Source organism: Balaenoptera borealis, assembly GCF_965194805.1.
Source record: "Balaenoptera borealis genome assembly, chromosome: 16".
Classification (NCBI taxonomy): Eukaryota; Metazoa; Chordata; class Mammalia; order Artiodactyla; family Balaenopteridae; genus Balaenoptera; species Balaenoptera borealis.
The window spans coordinates 61960403-61986066 of record NC_138872.1 but is presented as its reverse complement, the minus strand read 5'-3'; the positions used below and the strand labels follow the sequence as shown (position 1 = coordinate 61986066).

Below are 25664 nucleotides of genomic sequence, written 5' to 3'. Positions count from 1 at the left end.
TTGAGAGAATTACTTTCAAAGATCTATGCATCCAACAATTTTATGAGAATATCTTACATTTTGAACTGCCAACACTGTACTAGAGGTATAAGATCTAAGAATTAGTTAGGGTAAGAGACACAATGATCATTCAGTAAATGTTTTCTAATAATAAAAAGTAAACCCATTTCCACTCTTGAAATACTGATTTCTTTTAAAACTTTGGGAAAGCTGAGCATTCTGATATGGTAAACTTTTCTTTTACATAGTACATGATGGCTGTCTGATCAAGTACTCTAATCGATATATTTCTTAACTTCTATGTCGGGAACAGGGATTGTCAAAGAGCATCTCCTATTTTGTAGCTATGAATCTGAAATCTGCAGAGAGTGCTGACAAATTCTAACGTTTGTCAGTTTTTAAACTTAACCTACAAGAACCAAAGGCAAGTTGTGAATCAGACTTTTTGCTTTTCTTGTTCTATCTTTACTAAACATAGAGGTCACACATCAAAAATTTAAGTTGGTGAAACAGATACCCAACTATTAGCATTTTCTTAATGAAAACAACATAAACAACCAGAAAAGGACATGAATAATTTAGGATTAAAAAAAAAAAGTTAAAATAGTGTCTTTTAACTGAGTCTGATCCTGTTATAAAAGTTAACACATACCTGCCAACCCTTGAAAACCACGAACAGAAAGATATTGCGTATTCTAAGTTAGATATATTTTTTTGAGGATAACACAAATTGAGTCAATTTCTTTTTACTTTTAAATATGGGGGGGAAATTCTGACTAATTGAGAGAGCTGGCATGTATGTTTAATAATACATCTGTGAGGAACGTATTAAACAGCGACATTAATTCATATCTATGGAAAATTCCATCCGTTAACTGAGATGGAAGTTATCTTCCATTCTTTCTGTTTCTGCTGCCCAATGAATAGTACAAGGCAAAAGTGATAATGAGCTATAAGAACACATGATGTAATGAGAAAGGGCAGCCAGAGAAAGACACATGGGCTGAAAGCTACCATACGTATATTACAATGGGCATAACCGTGACACAGAGAGCTCGAGACTTACCCATGCTCACAGACTGAGTCAGCAGAGGAGACTGGAGTCCTGACTCCCAAAAGACTATACTTCCTGTTAATAATAGTGAGGGCAGCAGGTGAGGGTAGCCAGCAGTATGGATTAATTTAAAGGAGTTAGAAAAACATTGGGTATGATATTTGTTAATTAATTTGGGTGATTATTAACTATAAACCAAAGAGAAAATTCCAGTTCATTTGTAACTCCAACATATTTGTCCTTTTGCTTTCTGTCACAGTAGTACTTTATCACTGATGTCTTAAAATAACAAAGAAAAAATCATGGGTCACTTTTTTTTCAGTACACTCTGTGTATTTATCAGGTTTTTATAGAGTTATGGTAGAGAGCAGGTGTCCCATATCAACCCTTTCTCTTCCTTTGTAGCTAGAAGAGGTCACCGTAGTTGGGTTAGAGGCAGACATAAGTAAGAAGAGCCCTGACTTAATTTTACAAAGTATCCTGGCCCAGGACAAGGTCTGATTATAAACTAACTATTCAATTCCAAATAGCCTTGAAGGGCCTAAGTAGCTAAGGGGTTATAGTTGAGTAATATTTACTAACTAAGCATTTATATCACATATGTTATTTTAAAAATTGCTTGCTGAGGAACAGGAAAGACTGTTTCTTAATAAATTAGTTTCAGTTTATTCACTGGTCCAGTGCCAAATATACATCACATGGTGGTCTCTAGTTTTATGAAAACTACATCAATCTATACAAAAAAAAGTATTTCTATGACTCTAGTAACTCTAAAAAAGTCTTGTAAAAATTTTAGGTAAACATTTTTGTAAGTTTAATATGATGAGGTCTCATGCTGGATTAAACTGCTAATTACCATTATGTTCTAAATCTTACTTTAAATAAATGTTAATTGCTGACGCTCCAAGGGCATTTTTGCAAGAGGACACAATTTAAAGACTGGATAAATAACTCAAAATGAGGCTTCAAGGGTGCTATAACTGGGGCCTATGGTCTTGCTGATGCACTTCTGAAACTGTTATAAGCTTCACGCACCCCCTCAGCAAAAGTTAAAGCACTCCTAAGTCAGTGTTCTGACACTGCCGGCTACAAATGGGAGAGGCTGTGAGTTCATGCCCAGCCCCCGCCTTCCCTCTGTCCACATACACACTGCCTGGGTGTGTCCAGCAATGCACTGAAGCAAATGAAATTCTCAGTAACAGCAAAACTATCGAAATAAGAAACCGATAGTAGAAAAAAGAACGTGGACAGGGTTACAGGTGCTTATTTACACTGTGAAACAAAACATGCTATTTAATAGGAGACTTTATAAAGACCACTGTGAAAGAGAGTACCTCACCCTTAAGCTACTTACATGGCTTCCTTTTCATTTTGAAGGGTTAAAGAAGCTGTCACAAACAAAAAGTATGAGAGCTGGCACAATTAATCAAGAAATTCATTTGCAGCTGCCAGGAAATTCATAGCTAACTTTAAACGTTTAATTGTGTTTAGTATAAGTCCTAAAGCCTTATTTAAAAAATGTATTAGAAACTAAGGAAAATTACAGTCAAGGAGTATATATTTCTCTTCTCAGTCTAAGTACTCCTCAGTAACTCCTGAGAGCAGGAAAAGAAACTGTCTAAATGTATCAGAATGTTTATTAATATCCTTGAGAATTATTTTAAATATTCAAGAACCTAAATACGTTAATAATAAAGCCAATGACAAGACAATTTTACATAAAAGTATTCATTTCTATTACGTTCAGTTACAGAAAGGGAAAGCAAGAATCCCACAGTTCCACGTCTTGGCTATTTAGCATCTATTTATTTCCTTCCCATTTATGACACTATGAGAATTTCATGTCTGGCTGTTTGCTCCAGAGAAAAATAGAACTATCCTCTCTTTCCCTCACCAACCTCTATTAGTCCATATTAGCGCATGTACATTCTAAGGAACAGGGTTTTACTCAAGACAAATGCTCAACACCATTGTACTATTCCCAACACCTAGACTGACAGTAAGTCTAACAGGTTAATGAGGTGTGGGTAAATGTTTTCAAAGTAAAACCCCAAAAAAAGACCAGCTGCAAACACATACAATTTATTTACTATGGTACAAGGCGAGCAGTTTCCTTTGGCTGGGCTCCATGGCCAGGCAAAGTTCATCTGACTGTTTGCCAATATATTAATACCTGTACTGAATCCAATGCAAAGAGCCGCCTTGATTCCCTTGTGTGCAACAAACTTTGGAATACATTATTTTCTCTCTAGTAAGTGGTCACCTGGAACAGAACAAGAGAAGTCTAAAACTGTTCAGTGACCCATTTAACAGATGGAAAATCTTTAAAAAAGTTTTCAAGATGGGACTATAAGCTCAAAAACCTAACAAGTGCAGTAACCAATGATACCGAAGTTTAAAATATGAATAACAAGTCTCTCCTCTTTATGGAGGCCTAAAACACACTATTTCATAATACATATAGCTTCAAAAAGCCTGCTAATACAGGAAGAGAAAGGTGGCAGATACTCATTTTCCACCTACATGATACTACTAACAGCTAGCCTGTGGTATGTCCGTGGCCATGTTAATATGACGAGCCTCATCTTCAGAGATGTGCAAAAAAGTATTAAAATACCGAACTGTTTCATAAAGAGAGAATCTATGTCAACTTATTGGCTTACTCTGTGATAATGCTGGCAATGACCTAAAAGCTTAAGTTCGCCAACCAGCATACTTAATTATCAGTCTTGCAAATGACCTCATGAATGAAAAGTTTCTTCCTCATGGTCTCATCTAAGTATGGGCACAAAGAGCTGTAGCTCTTTCAGGTATGTTGTTTCCATCTACTTTGCCTTTCCCTACTTTTATAAAGTTATATTCACCTTATAGCACCTGAGCTTTTCCTTTTTAAACAATAAAAGGACTAACTCTCCCTTTGACTGATTTCCCTTTTATTCCCAGTGTTAATACTGAAAATGTTAATGCTGAAACATGAAAATGGATCTATTCCGTGCATAAAATGTCAAAACAAAGCTCAATTTTCCTGTGTATGCGTTGTTTTAGTAAAGGTACATTATTTAGTAAAAGTACACCCACTTTCCTTTATGAAGGACTATCTTGTTGGGAAGAGTCCATTGCCTAAATGGTTGCCTTACTACTGAGGTGCCACTAACTATAGAAATATTTTGGCCACGTTCAGGGGTAAAAGGAAAGCCCTAGCTTATCTTTACTAAACATCTTTCTTATTTACTCCAGTAGTGGGAATATTCTGTCACTCCACTACCACTGCCAATAGAAGTATTAACCAAAAATAAGGGAAGATCCTAGAATTGTTACTGTACTTAAATATCAACTTCATTTTCCTTGTGAAGTTTAATTATAAACTATTTGGTGATATAATCCTTCTATACACCAATCCCAAATTGAAATATCTTCATTTCCTTCCCAAAAGAAAGTAATTCTAACAAGTGAAATTCAAAGGCTTAGCAACAACAATAAAACACAATCACCAAGAAACTATCTATGTTCAATTATTTCATAATATCTAAACAGTACTTTGTGCTAATTAATTTTGAGGCTAACATCTACTTCTTGTACACGATATGATTTAAACATGGCATTAAGAAGACCTGGAAAGATGAAGAATAAACATTAAAAAATCACTAAGGTAAGAAAGTTATGGTTCTTCCATCTATAGATGGCTTGATGTGGTTCTTTCTACTCTGCTCACATTCCTGTATCAAAAACCTAGATTTCTGATAGCTGTACAATTCCATTTACGCCTTGGATTGTATACGCAAATTAGGCTAACATATCATAAGCCTGAAATTAAAGTGTAATATGCCTGAATATAAGGTAAGGTTTTTAACTTCCTGAAGTCACTAATTAGAAAAGAGGAGATTGTCTCATATTTGAGTCCTTACACAGTAACTCGTATCATGAGATGCTCTTTCGTTTACTTAATATTGAACAAAAAAGTACTTGAGGAAAATGCATTAGCTTAAAAATCAACCTCACTCGAAGCTAGTTTTAGGATGTTTATAGAAACGTCTTAATAGAAACAAGGGGGAGAAAAAAAAGGAAGAAAAGAACCAACACATTAATTATTCCCAGATGGTAACCTTAAAATTAAAAGCATTGGATGTTGTTACAAAGAAGATTTTGAAACACTGCTTTTAAAAAAGTAGTCAAGAGGGCAGATAGCAGAAGCAAGAAGAACTACAATTCTGCAGCCTATGGAAGGAAAACCACTTCACAGAAAGACAGACAAAATGAAAAGGCAGAGGACTTTGCACCAGATGAAGGAACAAGATAAAACCCCAGAAAAACAACTAAATGAAGTGGAGATAGGCAACCTTCCAGAAAAAGAATTCAGAACAATGATAGTGAAGATGATCCAGGACCTCGGGAATAGAATGGAGGCAAAGATGGAGAAGATGCAAGAAATGTTTAACAAAGACCTAGAAGAATTAAAGAACAAACACCTAGAAGAATTAAAGAACAAACAAACAGGGATGAACAATACAATAAGTGAAATGAAAAGTACACTAGAAGGAATCAATAGCAGAATAACTGAGGCAGAAGAATGGATAAGTGACCTGGAAGACAGAATGGTGGAATTCACTGCTGCGGAACAGAATAAAGAAAGAAGAATGAAAAGAAATGAAGACAGCCTAAGAGACCTCTGGGACAACATTAAACGCAACAACATTTGCATTATAGGGGTCCCAGAAGGAGAAGAGAGAGAGAAAGGACCCGAGAAAATATTTGAAGAGATTAGAGTCGAAAACTTCCCTAACGTGGGAAAGAAAACAGCCACCCAAGTCCAGGAAGCGCAGAGAGTCCCATACAGGATAAACCCAAGGAGAAACACGCCGGGACACGTAGTAATCAAAGTGGCAAAAATTAAAGACAAAGAAAAATTATTGAAAGCAACAAGGGAAAAACGACAAATAACATAAAAGGGAACTCCCATAAGGTTAACAGTATAGAATTTCCTTAAAAAACTAAAAATAGAATTACCATATGACCCAGCAAACCTACTACTGGGCATATAACCAGAGAAAACCATAATTCAAAAAGACACATTCACCCCAATGTTCATTGCAGCACTATTTACAATAGCCAGGTCATGGAAGCAACCTAAATGCCCATCGACAGATGAATGGATAAAGAAGATGTGGTACATATATACAATGGAATATTACTCAGCCATAAAAAGGAACGAAATTGGGTCATTTGTAGAGACGTGGATGGATCTAGAGACTGTCGTACAGAGTGAAGCAAGTCAGAAAGAGAAAAATAAATATCATATATTAACGCATATATATGGAACCTAGAAAAATGGTACAGATGAACCGGTTTGCAGGTCAGAAATAGAGACACAGATGTAGAGAACTAACGTATGGACACCAAGGGGGGAAGTGGAGGGGGGATGGTGGTGGTGGGATGAATTGGGAGAGTGGGATTGACATATATACACTAATATGTATAAAACAGATAACTAATAAGAACCTGCTGCATAAAAAAATAAATTAAATAAAATTCAAAAAACAAATTAAACTAAAAAAGTAGTCAAATACTGTTCTCTCAGAAAGGACACAAGTAAGAGTAGTTAATTCTGGAGAAGTAACTGGGTAGCTGAGGGACAAGACTGGGAGGGTGACCTACTTTTCACTATGTACCCATTAGTACCCTCTACATTTCAAGCCAGATAAATGTATTACCTATTCAAAAAAAAAAAAAGGTGATTAAATTCTATAACAGAAATTACAGCCTCATAAAATGTTATGACCAATCACAAATCAAACATGAGTGATTATGACTACCACACTGTAAGACACACAAAAAACCAAAAACAGCCCCACTGTTTTGTGAATGGTACTTGTGGTTTAGACATAAAATCTTCAGTGTCAGATCGTGCATGCATCTAAAAACTGCTGTAACTCAAACAATAGAGACAGAAATGAAGATACACCCTGGATTTTAGTGCTAGATGGATGATGCAGAGGTTTTCTACTGCTGATAAAAACACCACACAGATACACAGGCAGAGTTTGGGCAAGATAATTTTATGAAATATGAGTGTGGATAAAGCAATCCTTTTATTTTATTGCACTGCTTCATAATATGTGGTTTTAATTACGTACACGTAACTAAATTAATAAATTCTAATTTTTACCATTCATCTACCTCCCTCTAAAAGTTTATAAGGGGAAGACTACCTCATATTTGGGCTTACCTTATGTTCAGGCATACATATTCAAAAGAACATTCTTGCAAGAGAATGTGGCAAGCTATATCAAGTAAAATCCCCACAAAGCATAAGCTTTCCCCTTACACGTCCCTCCTCTGCTACGTATGACCATTTTCTTGAGCAACTGTATATTATTGCAATTTTATACCAGTTCAACTCTTATTTTGGTCTTTTTTTTTTGAGGGAAATAATTTGAATATTATACTGGTCCAAGTATACTGTGTACATCTGACCAATTTAGTCATGTTTCGGTTAATGTGGTTATACTCTCTCAGCCACTGCCTAAGATGAAGCTAGGCTCCTAACTGACGGAAAGTTCTAAAGCCATCACCAGCCAACCACAGCCTCCTGAAGGCTTTGACAGCTCCGAGCAAGATGTTGCTTTATACCAATTGCACTGCACAAGGGTTGTGCCCAACAAGCATCAGACACAAGTATCAGATATCTTGTTGGAAGGGAGAACAAGTACACCCCAAAGACATGCACTGAAGAACTGAGAATAGCAGCATAAGTCTTCAATCCATTTTCCTGAATAAGATAAGGCCATTATTTGAAAAGGATCAGGAAACACTTAGAACCCAGAATATAAGTAACAAGATACGTAAGGAAGTGCTCTATAGGGAGAGTTTTATTTCTTCTGGCTTTTAAAACTGAAATTAAAAAAAACACATTTGGGATTGTAAGACTCATCAGAACTGTGGAAAGCATGGCAAATCCAGCTGAAATTCTTAATTCTTTCCCTGTAATATGTATGCTTGGTGTGTTTGTAAATTTTAATACTTTGTTTTTATGTTTTAAGTATTAAAAATAGACGTATATCGTCTATCTCTACTCATTTTTGTTAAAAACTGACAGTACTGTGTTTTCTGGAGACTCTGGGATGCTTCTGATTAATCAGGAGAATTTCCTCAATAGATAACAAATGAACAGAAGATATTCATTTTGTATACAAGTATGAGCCAGCCGAAGATTGAGAATATGGCCATATCCTATACTCATTAATACAAAAAATACTCAAACAAGAAATTCTTGCTTTCTTAGTGATCATTAAGATAGTTCAAATTCTGCCAATTCTGAAATTAAGGTGCAACACATTGGAGATGGGGAACATGGCAGGAGAATCTAGTCAAATCCACCATCTATTTTCCCTGGAGTCAACATAGGAAGCTGCTTTCCAGTACCATGCTAGCGTGAAATCTTCTGCTCGTGCTAAAATGGTTGAACCTAAAGCTTATTTCCAAAGATAACTTTGCTACCAGAGATACTTACTGGGGAAATAATGAAAGAATTGGATAGAAAGTGAAACTCTGCCTGTTCCTCAAAACCAGCCAGCACCCCCTGAGGTTCTCTCCTTCGTGACAGGCTGCCCAATGGAACGGACCAAAAAATTACTACCAAAGAGGGATACGTTTAGCTCACAAAGAGGTAAGCTCCCACCACACACGCTGAACTCACCATTCTTCCTTTCGTTCAGAGGGGGCAGGTGCTGACTGGACTGCAAGGAGAGTTCCTGGAATTCGTGGGCAACGGCTTCACTTTGAGGACTTGGAGCAAGATGGGCTAAAGGTCCCAACTCATCCTCGGTGTCCAGTGCCCCTGTGTGATCCATTGTGTCCCAGCCACCGGCAGCAGAGGGTACGAGACGCCTCTTAAATGTGGCCTGTTGAAGAGACTGTCAAAATAAAGAATGTGTAAATAGATGGTACTTTTATTTTTCTCTGATCTGCACAACAGTATTAAAATGGGAACCCTGGGTTCTAGTTCAGTTTCACTGCTATGTGGCAACTGCCATTCGTTTACCCTCTCTGCATTCAGGTTCCTTGTCTAACACACAGGAATATACCTCCCGTCTAAAAAAGTGCTTACTAGATAAATAAAAGTTGAAAGGTATTTTGTATAATTTTTTATACTGTGGATCAAAGAAAGTTATAGTTATCGGTGTCGCTACTTAAAGATTTTAATGCATCCTAAAATGAGACAAAAGTCAACTAATGCTGATGAAAATAAAAAAGCAGTCTGGTTTGAAAAATCTATCTCAACTCCTACAAATCAAACAACTTTACACGAAGTCAACATTCCCAGCAACAGCAATGTTTCAGATAATGAATCCTCTGTCAGCCTCGGTCTCAGAGTGAGAACAGAGAACAAAACTTTCAGCCAACCCACAATGGACATACAGTTCACAACAAAGAGACAAAAGTTTATTTTAAGCCACTGAGATTTGGGGTTGTTTACTATCACAGCATAACCTGGCCCATTCTGACTGATATAGAAATTGGTAACAGAAGTACCAAAGACACAATAAAAACCCTAAATACGTGACATTGGCTTATGTGGGGATGAGCAGTGGGCAGTAAGAAAACTGTTATGGGAAGCCAAAAGCTAGAAGGATGGTGGTCCGTGTTATGCGACGGCAAAGCACCTGACAGGCTACCTGCTTAGCAGCATCCCGCATCACAGTGCGTTTATCCATTCACCTACTGATGGACATTTGAGTTGTTTTCCGCTTTTGACTATTACAAATAAAGATGCTATGAACATTCTTGTATGAGTATTTATATGTATATATGCTTCCACTTCTCTTGGGTAAATACTTAGGAGTGAAGTGGTTGGATTGTTTGGCAGCTGCATGCATTAATTTTAAAGAAACTAACAAACTATCCTCTAAAATGGCTGCGCCCTTGTGCTTTCCTACCAGCAGTGAATGAGAATTCTACTTGTTCTACATCCTTGCCAACACTTGATTATGGTCAATTTTTAAAATTTTAGTTATTTTAATGGGTGTGTAGTGATATCTCATGGTTTTATGTATGTATGTATGTATGTATTTATTTTGGGCTGCGTTGGGTCCTCGTTGCTAGGCACAGGCTTTCTCTAGTTGTGGCGAGTGGGAGCTACTCCTCGTTGTGGTGCGCTGGCCTCTCATCGCAGTGGCTTCTCTTTGTTGCGGAGCATGGGCTCTAGGAGCGCAGGCTCAGTAGTTGTGGCGCACGGGCTTAGCTGCTCTGCAGCATGTGGGATCTTCCCGGACCAGGGCTCGAACCCGTGTCCCCTGCAATGGCAGGCGGATTCCCAACCACTGCGCCACCAGGGAAGTCCCGATATCTCGTGGTTTTAATGTGCATTTCCCTAACAATGTTGAGCATGTTTTAATGTGCTTATTTGCCATTTGTGTATCTTCTTTGGTTAATATCTGATCAAATACTTTGTTGATTTTTTAAAATAGGTGGTTTATTTTCTTATTATTGTTTCGAGAGTTCCTTACATATTCTGGACAAAAGTTCTTTATCAGATATGTGATTTGTAAACATAGGCATACCTTGTTTTATTGTGCTTCACTTTATTGCACTTCGCAGATACTGCATTTTTTAAAAATTGAAGGTTTGTGGCAACCCTGCATTGTTCAAGGCTATTGGCACCATTTTTCCAATAGCATATGCTCATTTCTTGGCTCTGCATAATTCTTGAAACATTTCAAACTTTTTCATCATTATTAAATTTGTTATGGTGATCTATGATCAGTGATCTTTGATGTTACTGCTGTAACTGTCTGGGGGTGCCATAAACCATGCCCATATAAGATAACCAACTTCATTGATAAATGTTGCGTGTTCTGACTGCTCCACCAACCGGCCATTGCCTGTCTCCTCCTTCTCCTTGGGCCTCCCTATTCCCTAGGACAGAACAATATTGAAATTAGGCCAATTAATAACCTTACGATGGCTCCTAACCCTACAAGTGAAAGGAAGAGTCACATGTCTCTCACTTTAAATCAAAAGCTAGATATGATCAAGCTTAGTGAGGAAGGCCGAAAGCCGAGACAGGCTGAAAGTGAGGCCTCTTAGCCAAAGTTAGCTTAGTTGTGACAGCAAAGGAAAAGCTCTTGAAGGAAATTAAAAATGCTACTCCAGTGAGCACATGAATGATAAGAAAGCAAAACAGCCTTATTGCTGATATGGAAAAAGTTTTAGTGGTCTGGACAGAAGATCAAACCAGTCACAACATTTCTTTAAGCCAAAGACTAAGCCAGAGCAAGGCCCTAACTTTCTTCAATTCTATGAAGGCTACGAGAGGTAAGGAAGCTGCGGAAGAAAAGTCTGATGCTAGCAGAGGTTGGTTCATGAGATTTACGGAAAGAAGCCATCTCCACAACATAAAAGTACAAGGTGAAGTAGCAAGTGCTGATGTAGAAGCTGTAGCAAGTTATCCAGAAGATCTAGCTGAGATAATTAATGAAAGTGGCTACAATGAATAACAGATTTTCAGTGTAGACAAAACAGCCTTATATTGGGAGGATACTTTCATAGCTAGAGACTTTCATAGCCAGAGAGAATAAGTCAAACTCCTGGCTTCAAAGCTTCAAAGGACAGGCTGACTCTCTTGTTAGGGACTAACGCAGCTGGTGACTTTAAGTTGAAGCCAGTGCTCATTCACTACTCTGAAAATCCTAGGGCCCTTAAGAATGATGCTAAATCTACTCTGCCTGTGCCCTATAAATGGAACAAAAAGGTCTAGATGATAGTAATCTATTTACAACACGGTTTATTGAATATTTTAAGCCCACTATTGAGACCTACTGCTCAGAAAAAAATTCCTTTCAAAATATTACTGCTCATTGACAGGGCACCTGGGTCACCTCAGAGCTCTCATGGAGATTTACAATAAGATTCATGTTGTTTTCATGCCTGCTAACACAACATCCATTCTGCAGCCCATGGATCAAGAAGTAATTTCAACTTTCAAGTCTTACTATTTAAGAAATAACATTTTGTAAGGCTATAGCTGCCATACATACTGATTCTTTCAATGGATCTGGACAAAAAATAAATCGAAAACCTCCTGGAAAGGATTCACCATTCTAGATGCCATTAAGAACATTTGCGATTCATGAGAAGAAGTCAAAGTATCAACATTAAAAGGAATGTGGGAGAAGTTGATCCCAACACTCATAGATGACTTTGAGGGGTTCAAGACTTCAGCAGAAGAAGTAACTGCAGATGTGGTGCAAAGAGCAAGAGAACTAGAATTGGAAGTGGAGCCTGAAGATGTGACTGAACTGCTGCCATCTCATGATAAAGGAGTTGCTTCTTTTGAATGGTTTCTTGAGATGGAATTTAATCCTGGTGATGATGTTGTGAAAACTGTTGAAATGACAACAAAAAATTTACTTTATTTACATAAACTTAGTTGGTAAAGCAGTGGCAGGATTTGAGAGGACTGAAACCAATTTTGACAGTTTTCCTGAGTAAAATGTTATCAAACAGCAATGTGTGCTATAGAGAAATTGTTCATGAAAGGAAGAGTCATTCGATGCAGCAAACATCATTGTTGTCTTATTTTAAGAAATTGCCATAGCCACCCCCATCCTGATCAGTCAGCAGCCATGAACACTGAGGCAAGGCCCTCCACCAGCAAAAAGATCACAACTCACTGAAGACTCAGATGACGGTTAGCATTTTTTAGCAGTATTTTTAATTAAGATACATAAATTGTTTTTTAGGCATAATGCTACTGCACACGTAATGGACTACAGTATGGTGTAAACATCACTTTTATATGCCGTGGGAAACCCCAAAATTTGTGTGACTTGCTTTACTGTGAAATTTGCTTTACTGCAGTGGTCTGGAACCAAACCTGCAATTATCTGTGAGGTATGCCTGGATTTTCTCCCGGTCTATGGCTTACCTTTTTGTGTTCTTAATAGTGTTTTGTAAAGAGCAGATGTTTTTAATTTGAGGAAGTCCAATTTACCAATTTTTTCTTTTATGGATCATGCTTTTAGTGCTGTAGCTAAGAAATCTTTGATTAACCTAAGGTCACAGAGATGATCTCCTATGGTTTTTTTTAGATATTTTATAGTTTAATATTTTACATTTAAGTCTATGATCCACTTTGAGTTAATTTTTATATCTGCTGTGAGATATGAATCAAAGTTTTCTGTTTTTTGCATAAAGATATCTGATTGTTCCAGCACCATTTGTTGAAAAGGTTATCTTTTCTCCACTAAATTGTCTTTGCGCCTCTGTTGCAAGCCAGCTGACCATGTATATGTGGATCTATTTATTGACTCTATATATAGTTCCCAGAAAGGAGAGAACCACAAAGGAGGAGACTCTAAATTCTGTGTATAAACTCTGCCCAAGTCTCTGGCTGACCCCTAAACTATGCACATGCAGGACAAGTTCCCAACTCCTTTTACTAAAGCATAAATAACAGAACTGAGACCTCAGCTGCTGCTCACCATTGGAAAGACAGAGTTTGCAAAGGTGAGTTCAGCAAAGTTAACTGCCTGCTAAAATAAAATAATACTCTAACTTACAGAGTCCAGAATCTCCACAACTGTCCGTCCAGAATTCCATATCCAACAAAAATACCCTTTAATAATGAAGGCAAAATAGTCACCAGCAGACACACACTACAAGAAATGCCAAAAGAATTTCTTCAGGCTGAAGGAAAGTAATGCCACATATTACTTGGGTCTCAGTAATGAAAAGCATCAGAAATGGTAAACATGTAGATAAATACCAAAGACTAGTTTTTCCTGTTGATTTCTTTAACATTACCATTCCAAGTAAAAATTATAGCACCGTGTTATGGGGTTTATAATGTATGCAGATGTAATATATATGATAATTATAGCATAAAAGATGGGGGAGGGTAACCATATTACAACATTGTTATAAATACTTCTATACATTATAAGGAAGTTGTACCATTTTAACTTGAAGTAGACTGAGAAATTAAGGTTGTACATTGTAATTCCTAGAACAACCATTTAAAAAAACACATAGTTTTAGCTAAAAAGCCAATAGGGGTATTAAAAAGGAATTCTAAAAATACTCATTCAACTTAAAAAGAAGGAATAGAGAAACAAAAAAGAGATGGGACAAACAAAAGCAAATAGTAAAATAGTAGACCTAAATCCAACCTTATCAATAATGATATCAAATGTAAATGGACTAAACATTATGATTAAAAGAAAGATTGGGGCTTCTCTGGTGGCGCAGTGGTTGAGAATCTGCCTGCCAATGCAGGGGACACGGGTTCGAGCCCTGGTCTGGGAGGATCCCACATGCCACGGAGCAACTGGGTCCGTGAGCCACAACTACTGAGCATGCGCGTCTGGAGCCTGTGCTCCGCAACAAGAGAGGCCGCGATAGTGAGAGGCCCGCGCACCGCGATGAAGAGTGGCCCCCGCTCGCCGCAACTGGAGAAAGCCCTCGCACAGAAACAAAGAACACAGCCAAAAATAATAAATAAATAAATAAAATTAAAAAAAAAAAAATTGACAGATGGATTTTTCAAAGTCTAAAAATGTATGTCTATAAGTGACATGCTTTAAATATGAAGACATAAATAGGATGGAAGTAAATAGATAGAAAAAGACGGGTCACACAACAAGATGCCCACCAAGGCTGGAATGACTACATTAACATCAATCAAAGTAGACCTCAAAAGGATGTGTTAGGTAGGTGAATTTGCATGTAAAATGGCTTATTTTGCTATGAAATATTAAAATATGACTCTTAGATTTTTTCAAAATTATGAATTTTCATTTCAAATTATTTATTCATATAAAATAAAATCTGTTAATAGCAAATTAATTCTAAGATACAAGTACCATAATGCCCTTTTAATGGCAAGATGTACAAACTCTGAACATTAGCGCTAATGATTTGGAAGATCCTTTAGGCATACAATTTAAAAATATTTTCATGCACTATTATCTGCACTTCATATCGAAGAATTTTTTTCAACCTATTATTCCTTGACATTATGCTCACCTCAAACTCCCACACATCCCTCCAAATTAAGAACATTATAAGCTAAGAAAATCTTTACAAAATGTAGCAAAAGAAAAAGTGTTCAAAATTTTTAACTTAATATTCATGAACATTTTTAACAGAGTACAGACTCTTTCTATTCTGAAATTCTACTACCAAATTTGCAAGCTGTCATCTAATATCTACTTAAATGCTTGATAATTTTGTTTTGAAATTGAAATTCAACATCAAACATAAAGAAACACTCTCTGTCCAACAGTCTCTAATTGAGATGTTAAAGAAATGGCACTAGAATGAATTTTTTCATTGGGTCATAATCTAGTTATGAAAGTAAGGCAATCATTCAGCTTTAATAATACAAACTGTGATAAAATATTAATTTGTCTAGAACTGACAGAATGAATGACTATGGAGTTAATATCTGACACGTCCCAATAATATAACTTCATTCCAAAATGAAACTAATCCAACATTTATCCAATGCTAGGTCAAAGCACAGCACAACACTAGTATAAGATCAACCTGGGATATGGCTTCTGCTCTCAAAAAACAAACCACTTCATTGTCAGATACTACACCAGAGACAGAGAAAATAACACAGGAAAAAACAAGAGGCATCACACTTTCATTTGTCCATCTATTGATTCACTCGTATCTTTTTTTCTCAATGGAGTCAAGATAACACCAATAATGATCTTATATTTAAAAAGATGCTGGGCTAAGGTAGTTCCCAAATCAGTGCTAACGTTTGTTTTGAACCAAGTGAAGTCCAAAGCCAAATCTCTTTCCACTGTACCTTACTGCTCATAATGACTAATTCGTGTGAAATATTAATAAGTAGTATATAATCATTGTTATATAAAAGAAATGCTAAATAATAAAGGAGTTCAAAGAATATCAATATCAAACTTAAGAAGTTTAATATATAATCAGCCAAATGCAGACAGGTAGAATATCCAAATACACTCAACAAGAAATGTTTTAGCAACAGCAAAACTGTTGTCCCTGCCCTTAAAGCTCCCCTGAATTACAAATATTAGGGAAACACCTGGCTAACAGCCCGCAAAAATTTATTTACATTCAAACAAGATAAAACTTGGATCAAGAAGTTCAAAGACAAAGCTGACCACACACAAAAAGTAATTTCTGCATTAGAAGAGTATTTACTATTAAGTCCCATGATCAAACAAATTGAAAATTTCACATCAAATGCACTTTTGAGAAGCAGAATTTTTTGTCATTGGGTTGGGTAAATTAGTGATATCAACCTTAATTGATTATTTTATTCTATCAATTCTCCCTTCAAAGCTCCTGGTGGCAATTTGTTAAACATATAATGTTAGAGCTCAAAATTTATTTATGAATATAAGAACAAAACTCCTGTCAACTGTATATGCAAAGATATTTTCTAAATATTATACAGCTGTTTCTGTATTGTGCTCTAAATAAAATTTCTTAATGGTATCAGGAATTCAGGATCAAGTCTGTTTACATTTTTGTATAAGTAACATTCTCCTCCCAGTTTTATAACTGGGGAAAAAAAAAAACAATCACAAAAAGGAACACTTCATCCAATTTGTCCATATTCACTCTTAACAATTAGGATGGAACCAGAAAATCAGAGTTCTAAAAGCACATGTTTCTACACAAATATTATTTTACTACATACTGTTTTCATTAACTATTATTATTATGAAAAGTATTTTTGTTCCCCTATTTTTTCTAATTTAATTCCTGTTTTGATTACTTGAATGCACTTATATTTTCAAAGACTATGGAAGTTCATAGAATAACAGAACATTTTAGCTGAAAGGTATCTTAGAATCTATGCCTAGTAGGTGCTTCTCACCCCTCCTCACAATATGATAATCATTTGAAGAACTTTAAAAAAAAAAAATTCCTAATGGGTAGGGGTAAAGGAGAGTCTCTCCATAGATTTTGATACAGTTACTTGAAAAGAGTGATTCTAATGTGTAGCCAGTGCTGAGAATCACTGACCTAGTGGAACCCCCTTATTTTATGTAGAGGATAAATCATTTGCCAATGAGTGAGAAGAGAGGTCAGAACCAAATTATTATAGCATGTGTGAAAACAACAGAATATAAGTAGGTACAAAGTGCTGTGGAAACCAAAAGAATTAAATGTCTAATTGTATTTGGGTAAGTTAGGAAAGTCTCCCAGGATGAAAAGGACTTTGCAGACACAGAAGTTTTTCTCATTAGTAAAAGTACAGTGGCATGAACAGCTATCATCCAATAGCAAAAAGTCTGATGGGGCCAGTGTAGAAAGAGCATAGCATGGAGAAGCAGAAGACAAGGCTGGTGCAGTGAGTTAAAGCACAATTGTGAAGAAGTGTTAAGAAACAGTGATATGATCAGATTTGTATTTTAGAAAGATCATTCTGGTAGAGGTATGTTACTGATAAAAATCTCATGCTGAATAACCAATGTTGGCAAGGATGTGGAGAAAAGGGAACCCTCCTACACTGTTGGTGGGAATGTAAATTGGTGCAGCCACTATGGAAAACAGTATGGAGGTTCCTCAAAAAACTAAAAACAGAGCTAGCATATGATCCAGCAATCCCACTCCTGGGTATATATCTGAAGAAAACAAAAACACTTACTTGAAAAGATACATGCACCCCAATGTTCACAGCGGCACTATTTACAATAGCCACGGTACAGAAGCAACCTAAGGGTCCATCAACAGACAAATGGATAAAGATGCAGTATATATACACAATGGAATACTACTCAGCCACAAAAAAGAATGAAATAATGCCATTTGCAATAACATGGATGGACCTGGAGGGTATTATGCTTAGTGAAATAAGTCAGACAGAGAAAGACAAATACTGTATGTTATCACTTATATGTGGAATCTAAAAAATAAAACAAACAAGTGAATACAACAAAACTGAAATAGACTCACAGATACAGGTTACAAGCAGGGAGAAGGAAGAGGGGGAGGGACAAAGATAGGAGTAGGGGATTAAAAGGTACAAACTACTCTGTATAAAATAAATTAGAAGGACATATTGTACAGCACAGGGAATATAGCCAATATTTTATAATAACTATAAATGGAGTACAATCTATAAATATTTTGAATCACTATGTTGTACACCTGAAACTAATATTGTAAATCAACTATATCTCAATAAAAAAGTTAATAAATAAAATATGGTTACTGATTAGTCCAAGATGTTATTGGGTTGGCTAAAAAGTTCCTTTGGTTTTTAAGTAAAAATAAAAGACACATTTTTCACTTTCACCAAGAACTTTATTGAACAACGTATTCACTGTTTTGTTCCACTACCTTCGGCCATTTTTCAGGCAACTTCGTAATTCCATCTTCCCAAAACTTTTTATCTTTTTGAGCAAAGAACTGTTCCAGGTGCCTTTTACAGTCTTCCAGGGAATTGCAATTTTTTCCATTAAGAGAATTATGTAAAGACCGAAATAAATGGAAGTCCGAAGGTGCAGTGTCTGGTGAATACGGTGGATGAATCAGAACTTCCCAGCCAAGCTGTAACAGTTTTTGCCTGGTCATCAAAGAAACATGCGGTCTCGCATTATCCTGATGGAAGATTATGCGTTTTCTGTTGACTAATTCCAGATGCTTTTTGTCGAGTGCTGCTTTCAGTTGGTCTAAGTGGGAGCAGTACTTGTTGGAATTAATCGTTTGGTTTTCCGGAAGGAGCTCATAATAGAGGGCTCCCTTCCAACCCCACTATACACAACATCACCTTCTTTGGATGAAGACCAACCTTTGGTGTGGTTGGTGGTGGTTCATTTCGCTTGCCCCACGATCTCTTCCGTTCCAAATTGTTGTACAGTATCCACTTTTCATCGCCCGTCACAATTTGTTTTAAAAACGGAACGTTTTCATTACGTTTCAGCAGAGAATTGCATGCCAAAATACAGTAAAGGTTTTTTTCGCTTAACTTATGTGGAACCCAAACATCAAAGCGATTCACATAACCAAGCTGGTGCAAATGATTTTCAATGCTTGATTTGGGTATTTTGAGTATGTCGGCTATCTCCCACGTGGTATAACATTGATTGTTCTCAGTTAATGACTCAATTTGATCGCTATCAACTTCAACTGGTCTACTCGACCACGGAGCATTGTCCAGCGAGAAATCTCCAGCACAAAACTTCGCAAACCACTTTTGACACGTTCGGTCAGTCACAGTACCTTCCCCATACACTGCACAAATCTTTTTTTGCGTTTCAGCTGCGTTTTTACCCTTCTTGAAATAATAAAGCATAATATGCTGAAACCACTGTTTTTCTTCCATCTTCAATATTAAAATGGCTACACAAAAACTCACCAATTTTGATAAGTTTTTTTTAAATGCACGCTGATATGACAGCTGTCACATACAATCTAACAAAATTGTTTCAAATGAAGTTAAAGACAACTAAGCGCTACTAGAGCCATCTTAACGGAAAAAGAAACCGAACGAGCTTTTTGGCCAACCCCATTTTTAAAAATCTCATGCTGAAAAGCTGACAGACTAAGTTAAGATAGTGGAAATGCAGAAAGGGGAATAAATTCAAAAAATATTTCAGAGACAACATTTCAAGGCTGAATGACTGGCTCATTTGAAAGGTAAAGGAGAATAAAGAATTGAAGGTGGCTGACCTAGGCAGCTGGAAAAGCTGGCAGGCAGGTATGTAGTGGGGAAGGTGCGTGTTCACTGTGAGAGACTACAGGCCCCTCAGAGGGAGCTCTGAGAAAGGCTGTGGCTGACGGGACAGCTATTTGGTTTGAAGCAAATCACTTAACCTCTCAGGGATCTGGTTTCCTAATTCAAAACAATGGAAATGACAAATGAAAAGAAGAAAAGGGAAGAATATTTACTACATTTCTATGTACTCAGTTTGGCACTAAGTTTACTCTATGCTTTCCTTAACTTTGCCCTAATGACCTCCCTGTGGGCAGGTATTACTCTCATTTTACAGATGAGAAAACCAAGGCTTGGAAAGATTAAACGAAAGTGAGAGATTACCGCAAAAGCTGGGATTCTGACTTCAGAGCCCGTAGTCCTCCTAAAACAATATATTTATGTGCCAAAGCTCAAATGAGTTGGAGCAAATAACTGGGAGAGACAGATGTTACTGGGGTAGGAGGCAGTGGTGCGGAGGGGAGAGGCGGCTGTGGAAGGCTCCGTGGGCACGATCCTTCACACACGCACTGAAGGCCCAGGGTGGGCTCATTCACGCCTCCGTGCAGACCCTGTCGATCAGGCAGTTACGGCGACCAGGGCTGAACAGGAGCAGCAGCACCACCCCACCCCAGCTTCGCTTCGGGGCACGTGAAGAAAACACTCTGCTCTTCCTGTGCCCCTCGAGCAAACACTCAAGGTGCAGCTGGAATTACACTCCAGACTGGTAGAAGATGAAATCTAAAATTGTAGATGTACTGCACATAAACAGGACACGTTTTTGACATCAGGTTATAATTCTTTCAAAAAAACAACTTCTAAGCAGGGTTTCTATTTGTAGCGGTTGGATTTTTATGTGTAGCCATTAAATACATAGCCGAAATGTACTATAAATATACAGAACACTGACAATACACTACATAGAAGTTATATAACTGCTCTTCTGTGCCTGAAGTGGCTGTTATAGCTCTAAACATGCCAATGTGATGATTTATTTTTTTTTAACTTGTTTACTGCAGACATGTTTCAAACGAACGTAACATGGAGCAAAATGCATACCTAACACTCTCCACAGTGAGACATTCTGAGGTACTGTAACATTTACGTAAAGAATGTTTCTGAAATACTCATTGTAATCCATCTATAAATAAAAATTTGAATTAGCAAAAGTTTAAAACACATGTGGCTTTTAAATTACTATCTAAAAAGACACAAAGAACTAGAAAATTTTATTTGTTCCCCAAGTAAAACACCCAAAACCCCAGTCTTTTTAGCTTGAACAATTGCATTTTCCAAGTTTATTCAAAATGAGTGATTCTCAGAGAATAAGAATTGATTGGAGGATTAATTTTAAGCTGAGATGATTTTCATATTTATCAAATACTGGGTTAAAAACAAACTCTAGTTTTGTTGAACCATAAATTAGCCTTTGATCTAAATGCTAAGAAGTAAATATTTATAAACAGATTAAACAAATGTTTTACTTAACAGATAAAAAATATACTGCACTCCTACTTCTGAGTTCTCTAAGGCAGGGAGAGGAGGTGGAAGGGAAAAGGAAGAAGGGAAGAAGGAAAGAGAAAAACAGAGAAAGAAAGGGGAAGAGAAAGGGCCACTAAAAGGAGGGCAGTCTCTTCTTGCTGTTTTCTAGCTCTTTACACTTCTTGATATTAGAAATCAGTAAATCTGAATTTAAATTTAAACAAAGATATTAAACAAAGTATTCTAAAATACATGAAGAAAGATGAAGTTTAATTTACTTGTCCAAGCTATCTTGACTAGTTAAGTAGCAGAGCTGGGACTATGAGTCCTCCTGGGTACGAGTCCCCTTAACTTATAATCTAGTTCTTTGGTTCCTAATTAATCAGAAGAGAAACCCTCTTGTCTGAGACAACCACGCCAGATAGTAAGTTGGTAAACTGAAAAACTCAGTTAATAGAGGAGTCATTACAACTGATACACATAAATCTTAAGACATTTTCTTTTAAGTTAGAATGCAGAAATGTCCATGTGTTTGCCAGTATTCCAACACAGGGTCAAGGCCATCTCTTTGCAGATGTGTCAGCTCTCTGGCATAAACCACCACTATCTATGACTCCTAGTTTCCATTTCTTTAAAGTAGAACAAAAATTTAAAGGATTTTGAGCACAGCATGTGTCTATATTTTTACAATTCTGAACCCAATTTATTTAGTTTCTCGCCCACACCCGATTCAATAGTATTAAGTAACATGGCTTTGTGGTCCCAGACACGTAACATTTTTGCATTCACAGTTCATCAGTTTACATAATATTTAGTTAACCTGCATAATTATGATTACTACTACTACTGGCATAAACATATTTAGGAATAAACACAGCTGACTTCTGGTTAGCACATAACTTCATTAGTGAGAGCAGAAATGCATCACCAGACTTCAGTGTCACCTCCTCATCACGCCCATTCAGTGTGTCCTGGGACAAAGGGGTTGGAGAAGGCTGGTAATCCCGTAAGCTGAACAAGTTTAGGATGGATAAGACAGGTCCCACTCCGAAACATTTTAAAATTGATGTTGATGCCAAGGGCACTTCAAATTGGAAACAATCTTTTTAAGTTTTCTGGAGTCTGTTAATGCAAATTACTTCATAGATATTATTTCATTACTGTCTAACTTCATGCAAAATATGTTAATATTGTACTCTGAGACAACAGTTCAGAGTACATACCAAATAAATGTTAATATTCAGAGTTTTATAACAGTACTCTAGCAGATAGTACAATTATACATAAGTTTCTAATGCCGTTAGTTAAATACGAAATAATCTATTCTCAGTGTATCACAGTCCTTTCAAAATACTTGTGAATTCTTCTCTCCATTAAACACACTTTGGTATACATCATAAAACAGCAATTTCAATCAGCTGTGAAACAACAGTTGTGGATAAGTGTTTTTGGTTGTTGTTGTTAATTGAGATATAATTCACATACCATAAAATTCACCATTTTAATGTGTACAATTCAGTGATTTTTAGTACAGTCACAAGGTATGTAACCATCACTACCTAATTCCAGAACATTTCATCATATCTAAAAGAAATCCCACCCCCATTAGTAGTCACTTCCCAGCCAGGAAGTTACTACCCCCTCCCAGCCCTTGGTACCACTAACCTACTTTCTTGTCTCTATGTATTTGCCTATTCTAGACATTTCATTTAAATAGTTTTACTTCCTTTCTAATCTGGATGACTTTTATTTCTCTTCTTGCATTATTTCCCTGGCTAGACACTCTGTACAATGTTGAATAGAAGTGGCAAGAGTGGATATCCTTTCTTGTTTCTAATCCAAGTGGGAAAGCTTTCAGTCTTTCACCATTAGTATGATGCTAGCTGTAGGTGTTTCACAGATGCCCTTTATCAGGCTGGGAAAGTTCTCTTTTATTCCTAATGTTTTGGGTGTTTTTATCATAAAAGGGTGTTGGATTTTGTCAAATGCTTTTTCTGTATTCATTGAGATAATCGTGGGTTTCCCCCCTCTTTATTCTGCTATATAGTGTATTACATTAATTGGTTTTTAGATGTTAAATCAATTTTGCATTCTTGTGATGAATCCCACTTGGCCATGGTATATAACCCTTTTTATAAGCTGCTGGATTTGGGTTGCTAGTGTTTTGTTGAAGATTTTTACATTGTATGTACAAGGGATATAGTCTAATTTTCTTTTCATGTGCTGTCTTTAACTGGTTTTGGTATCAATGTAATACTGGCCTCAAAGAATGAGTTAAATGTTTCCTTGTCTTCAATTTTTTGGAGGAGTTTACAAAGAATTGGAGTTAATTCTTCTTTAAATTGGTGGAGCCATCTGGTTCTGGGCTTTTCTCTTTGGGAAGTTGTATGATTACTCATTCAATTTCTTTGCTATAGGTCTATTTCAGATTTTCTGTTTCTTCTTGAGTCAGTTTTGGTAGCTTGCATCTTTCTAGAAGTTGGTCCATTTCATCTGGGTTGTCTAATTTGTTGACATGCAGCTGTTCATAGTATCCCCTTATAATTCTTTTTATTTCTGTAACATTAGGAGTAATGTCCCCATTTTCATTCCTGATTTTGGTAATTAGAATCTTTTCTCTTTTTTTCTTAGTCTAACTAAAGCTTTGTCCCCTTTTTTTGATCTATTCAAAAACCTACTTTTGGTTTCATTGATTTTCTCTGTTTTCTTTAATTTTTAGTTCTGCTCCAATATTCTTTATTTCCTTCCTTCTGCTTGCCTTGGGTTTAGTTTGTTCTTCTTTTCTAGTTTTGTTAAGGTGGCAAGTTAGGTTACTGATTTCAGTTTTTTGGAAAAGATATTCTTAAAGTTCCAGACTTTTCACAAAGTGATATAATATACATCTTAATGCACAGTATCCACATTATCCTTACAACGTGTGGTATTCATAAATTTCAAAAAGCACTTATTATTATGTTCAAACTAGTTAAGCTTAAACGTTCCCAGAAGCATTTCTACAACACTGGAGTATAAGAGGACGAAAATCGCTTCAGATATCAGAACCACCATACCCTGTGCACACCTCACCACCTTCTGAACATACCCAATGATGAAAATGTCTCATTCCTCCACAGGCAGTCCTTTTCATCTCAGAGAATTCTACCACAATGCCCTTCCCCACACTGAAAGGAAACCATCGCTGCAGTAGGTTGTAGTTTCAAAAAGAAGACACGACACTGTCTTCAACCCTACATATTCTTCTTACAATGTGACTTCGGCATTCTTCTCATCAAAAGGTGGGGACTAAGCTGCCTCTGCTTGAATTTGTGCTACTCTGTGCTACAGGGTAAGGGATGTTACATGACTTACAAGATTAGGTCATAATAGGTCTGCCTAGGTCTCTTGGAATATTCATTTTTAGAGCTGCTGAGATGCCACGTAAGCCATCTGACTGCCCTGAGGCTGCTATACGGTGAGGAAACCAAAACTAGCCCATGACTAAGCTGAAGTGAAGAGACAGACAAAGATGCCCAGCCAATCACCAGCTACTTCAGCCACCTTCCCTTGCTGTTGCAGTTTCAGCCACTGTCTGACTGCAACCAAAACAGAGACCAAGCCAGAACTGCCCAGTTGAACCCTCCTCAAATCGCTGATCCACAGAGGTCATAGAAGATAAGTAACTGTTGTGAGTTTCAGCCACTAAGTTTTGGGGTGATGTGCTACACAACAATAGTAACTGGAATATTCACTCTAGGCGACATGTACTCCTTAATCCCAGAGTCTGCACCTGGCATCATGAAGACTAAGTCCGATTAATTTTTCAATACTGGAAATACTAAAAAAAAATCATAGTTGATTCTCAGTCTTCTGTGAGCTTATTAAATCATTTGACAATTTTATTTTAAATCATGGTTTCACTTTTCACAATTCTGGTCATATTAGTCTGAATTAGTTAAAAGACAGTTTATCTACATTTTCTTAATTATGAGACCCAGAACTATATCCAGTCCTCCAATGACGGTATACATGAACTGTTGAGAAATGCAGGAAGACTATGTCACTCACTGGTGAGGCTTTTATTAATTTGGTGTGAGTTCATATGTATAAACTTTGAATAAAATCCTTTTCCACAGGGAATGGTATAGTACAGGATATCAGTTCAGAGTTAAGGTTTTGGAGTTAGACAAATATGGTGACAAAATTCAGCACTATCACTAAGAAGCTATATGACCTTCAGTAAAGTGTATAACCTCAATAAAGCTTAATTCTTCATTTATAAATTGGGGTCACAGTACCCAACTCATGGGATTATGACGAAGGTTAAACGTAAGCACACAAGTAGCTACTGTTATAATGGTTTCTCCAATCACAATGTTCCTCATCCTCTTCCTGTTGAACTGATTTTTTGTTTGTTTTGATCCAAGGTCAGGGCCTCACATTTACCTCTATTAAAGT

General features: G+C 36.8%; 1 protein-coding gene across 1 annotated transcript in view; it reads right to left on the bottom strand.

The window, feature by feature from the left end:
* Positions 1–25664, bottom strand: part of MRTFB (myocardin related transcription factor B) — a 202916-nt gene that overhangs the window by 124898 nt on the left and 52354 nt on the right. The window contains 1 exon segment of the mRNA XM_082359257.1: positions 8748–8964. Within this exon segment, the coding sequence (XP_082215383.1) occupies positions 8748–8901 (154 nt within the window). The 5' untranslated portion in view covers positions 8902–8964.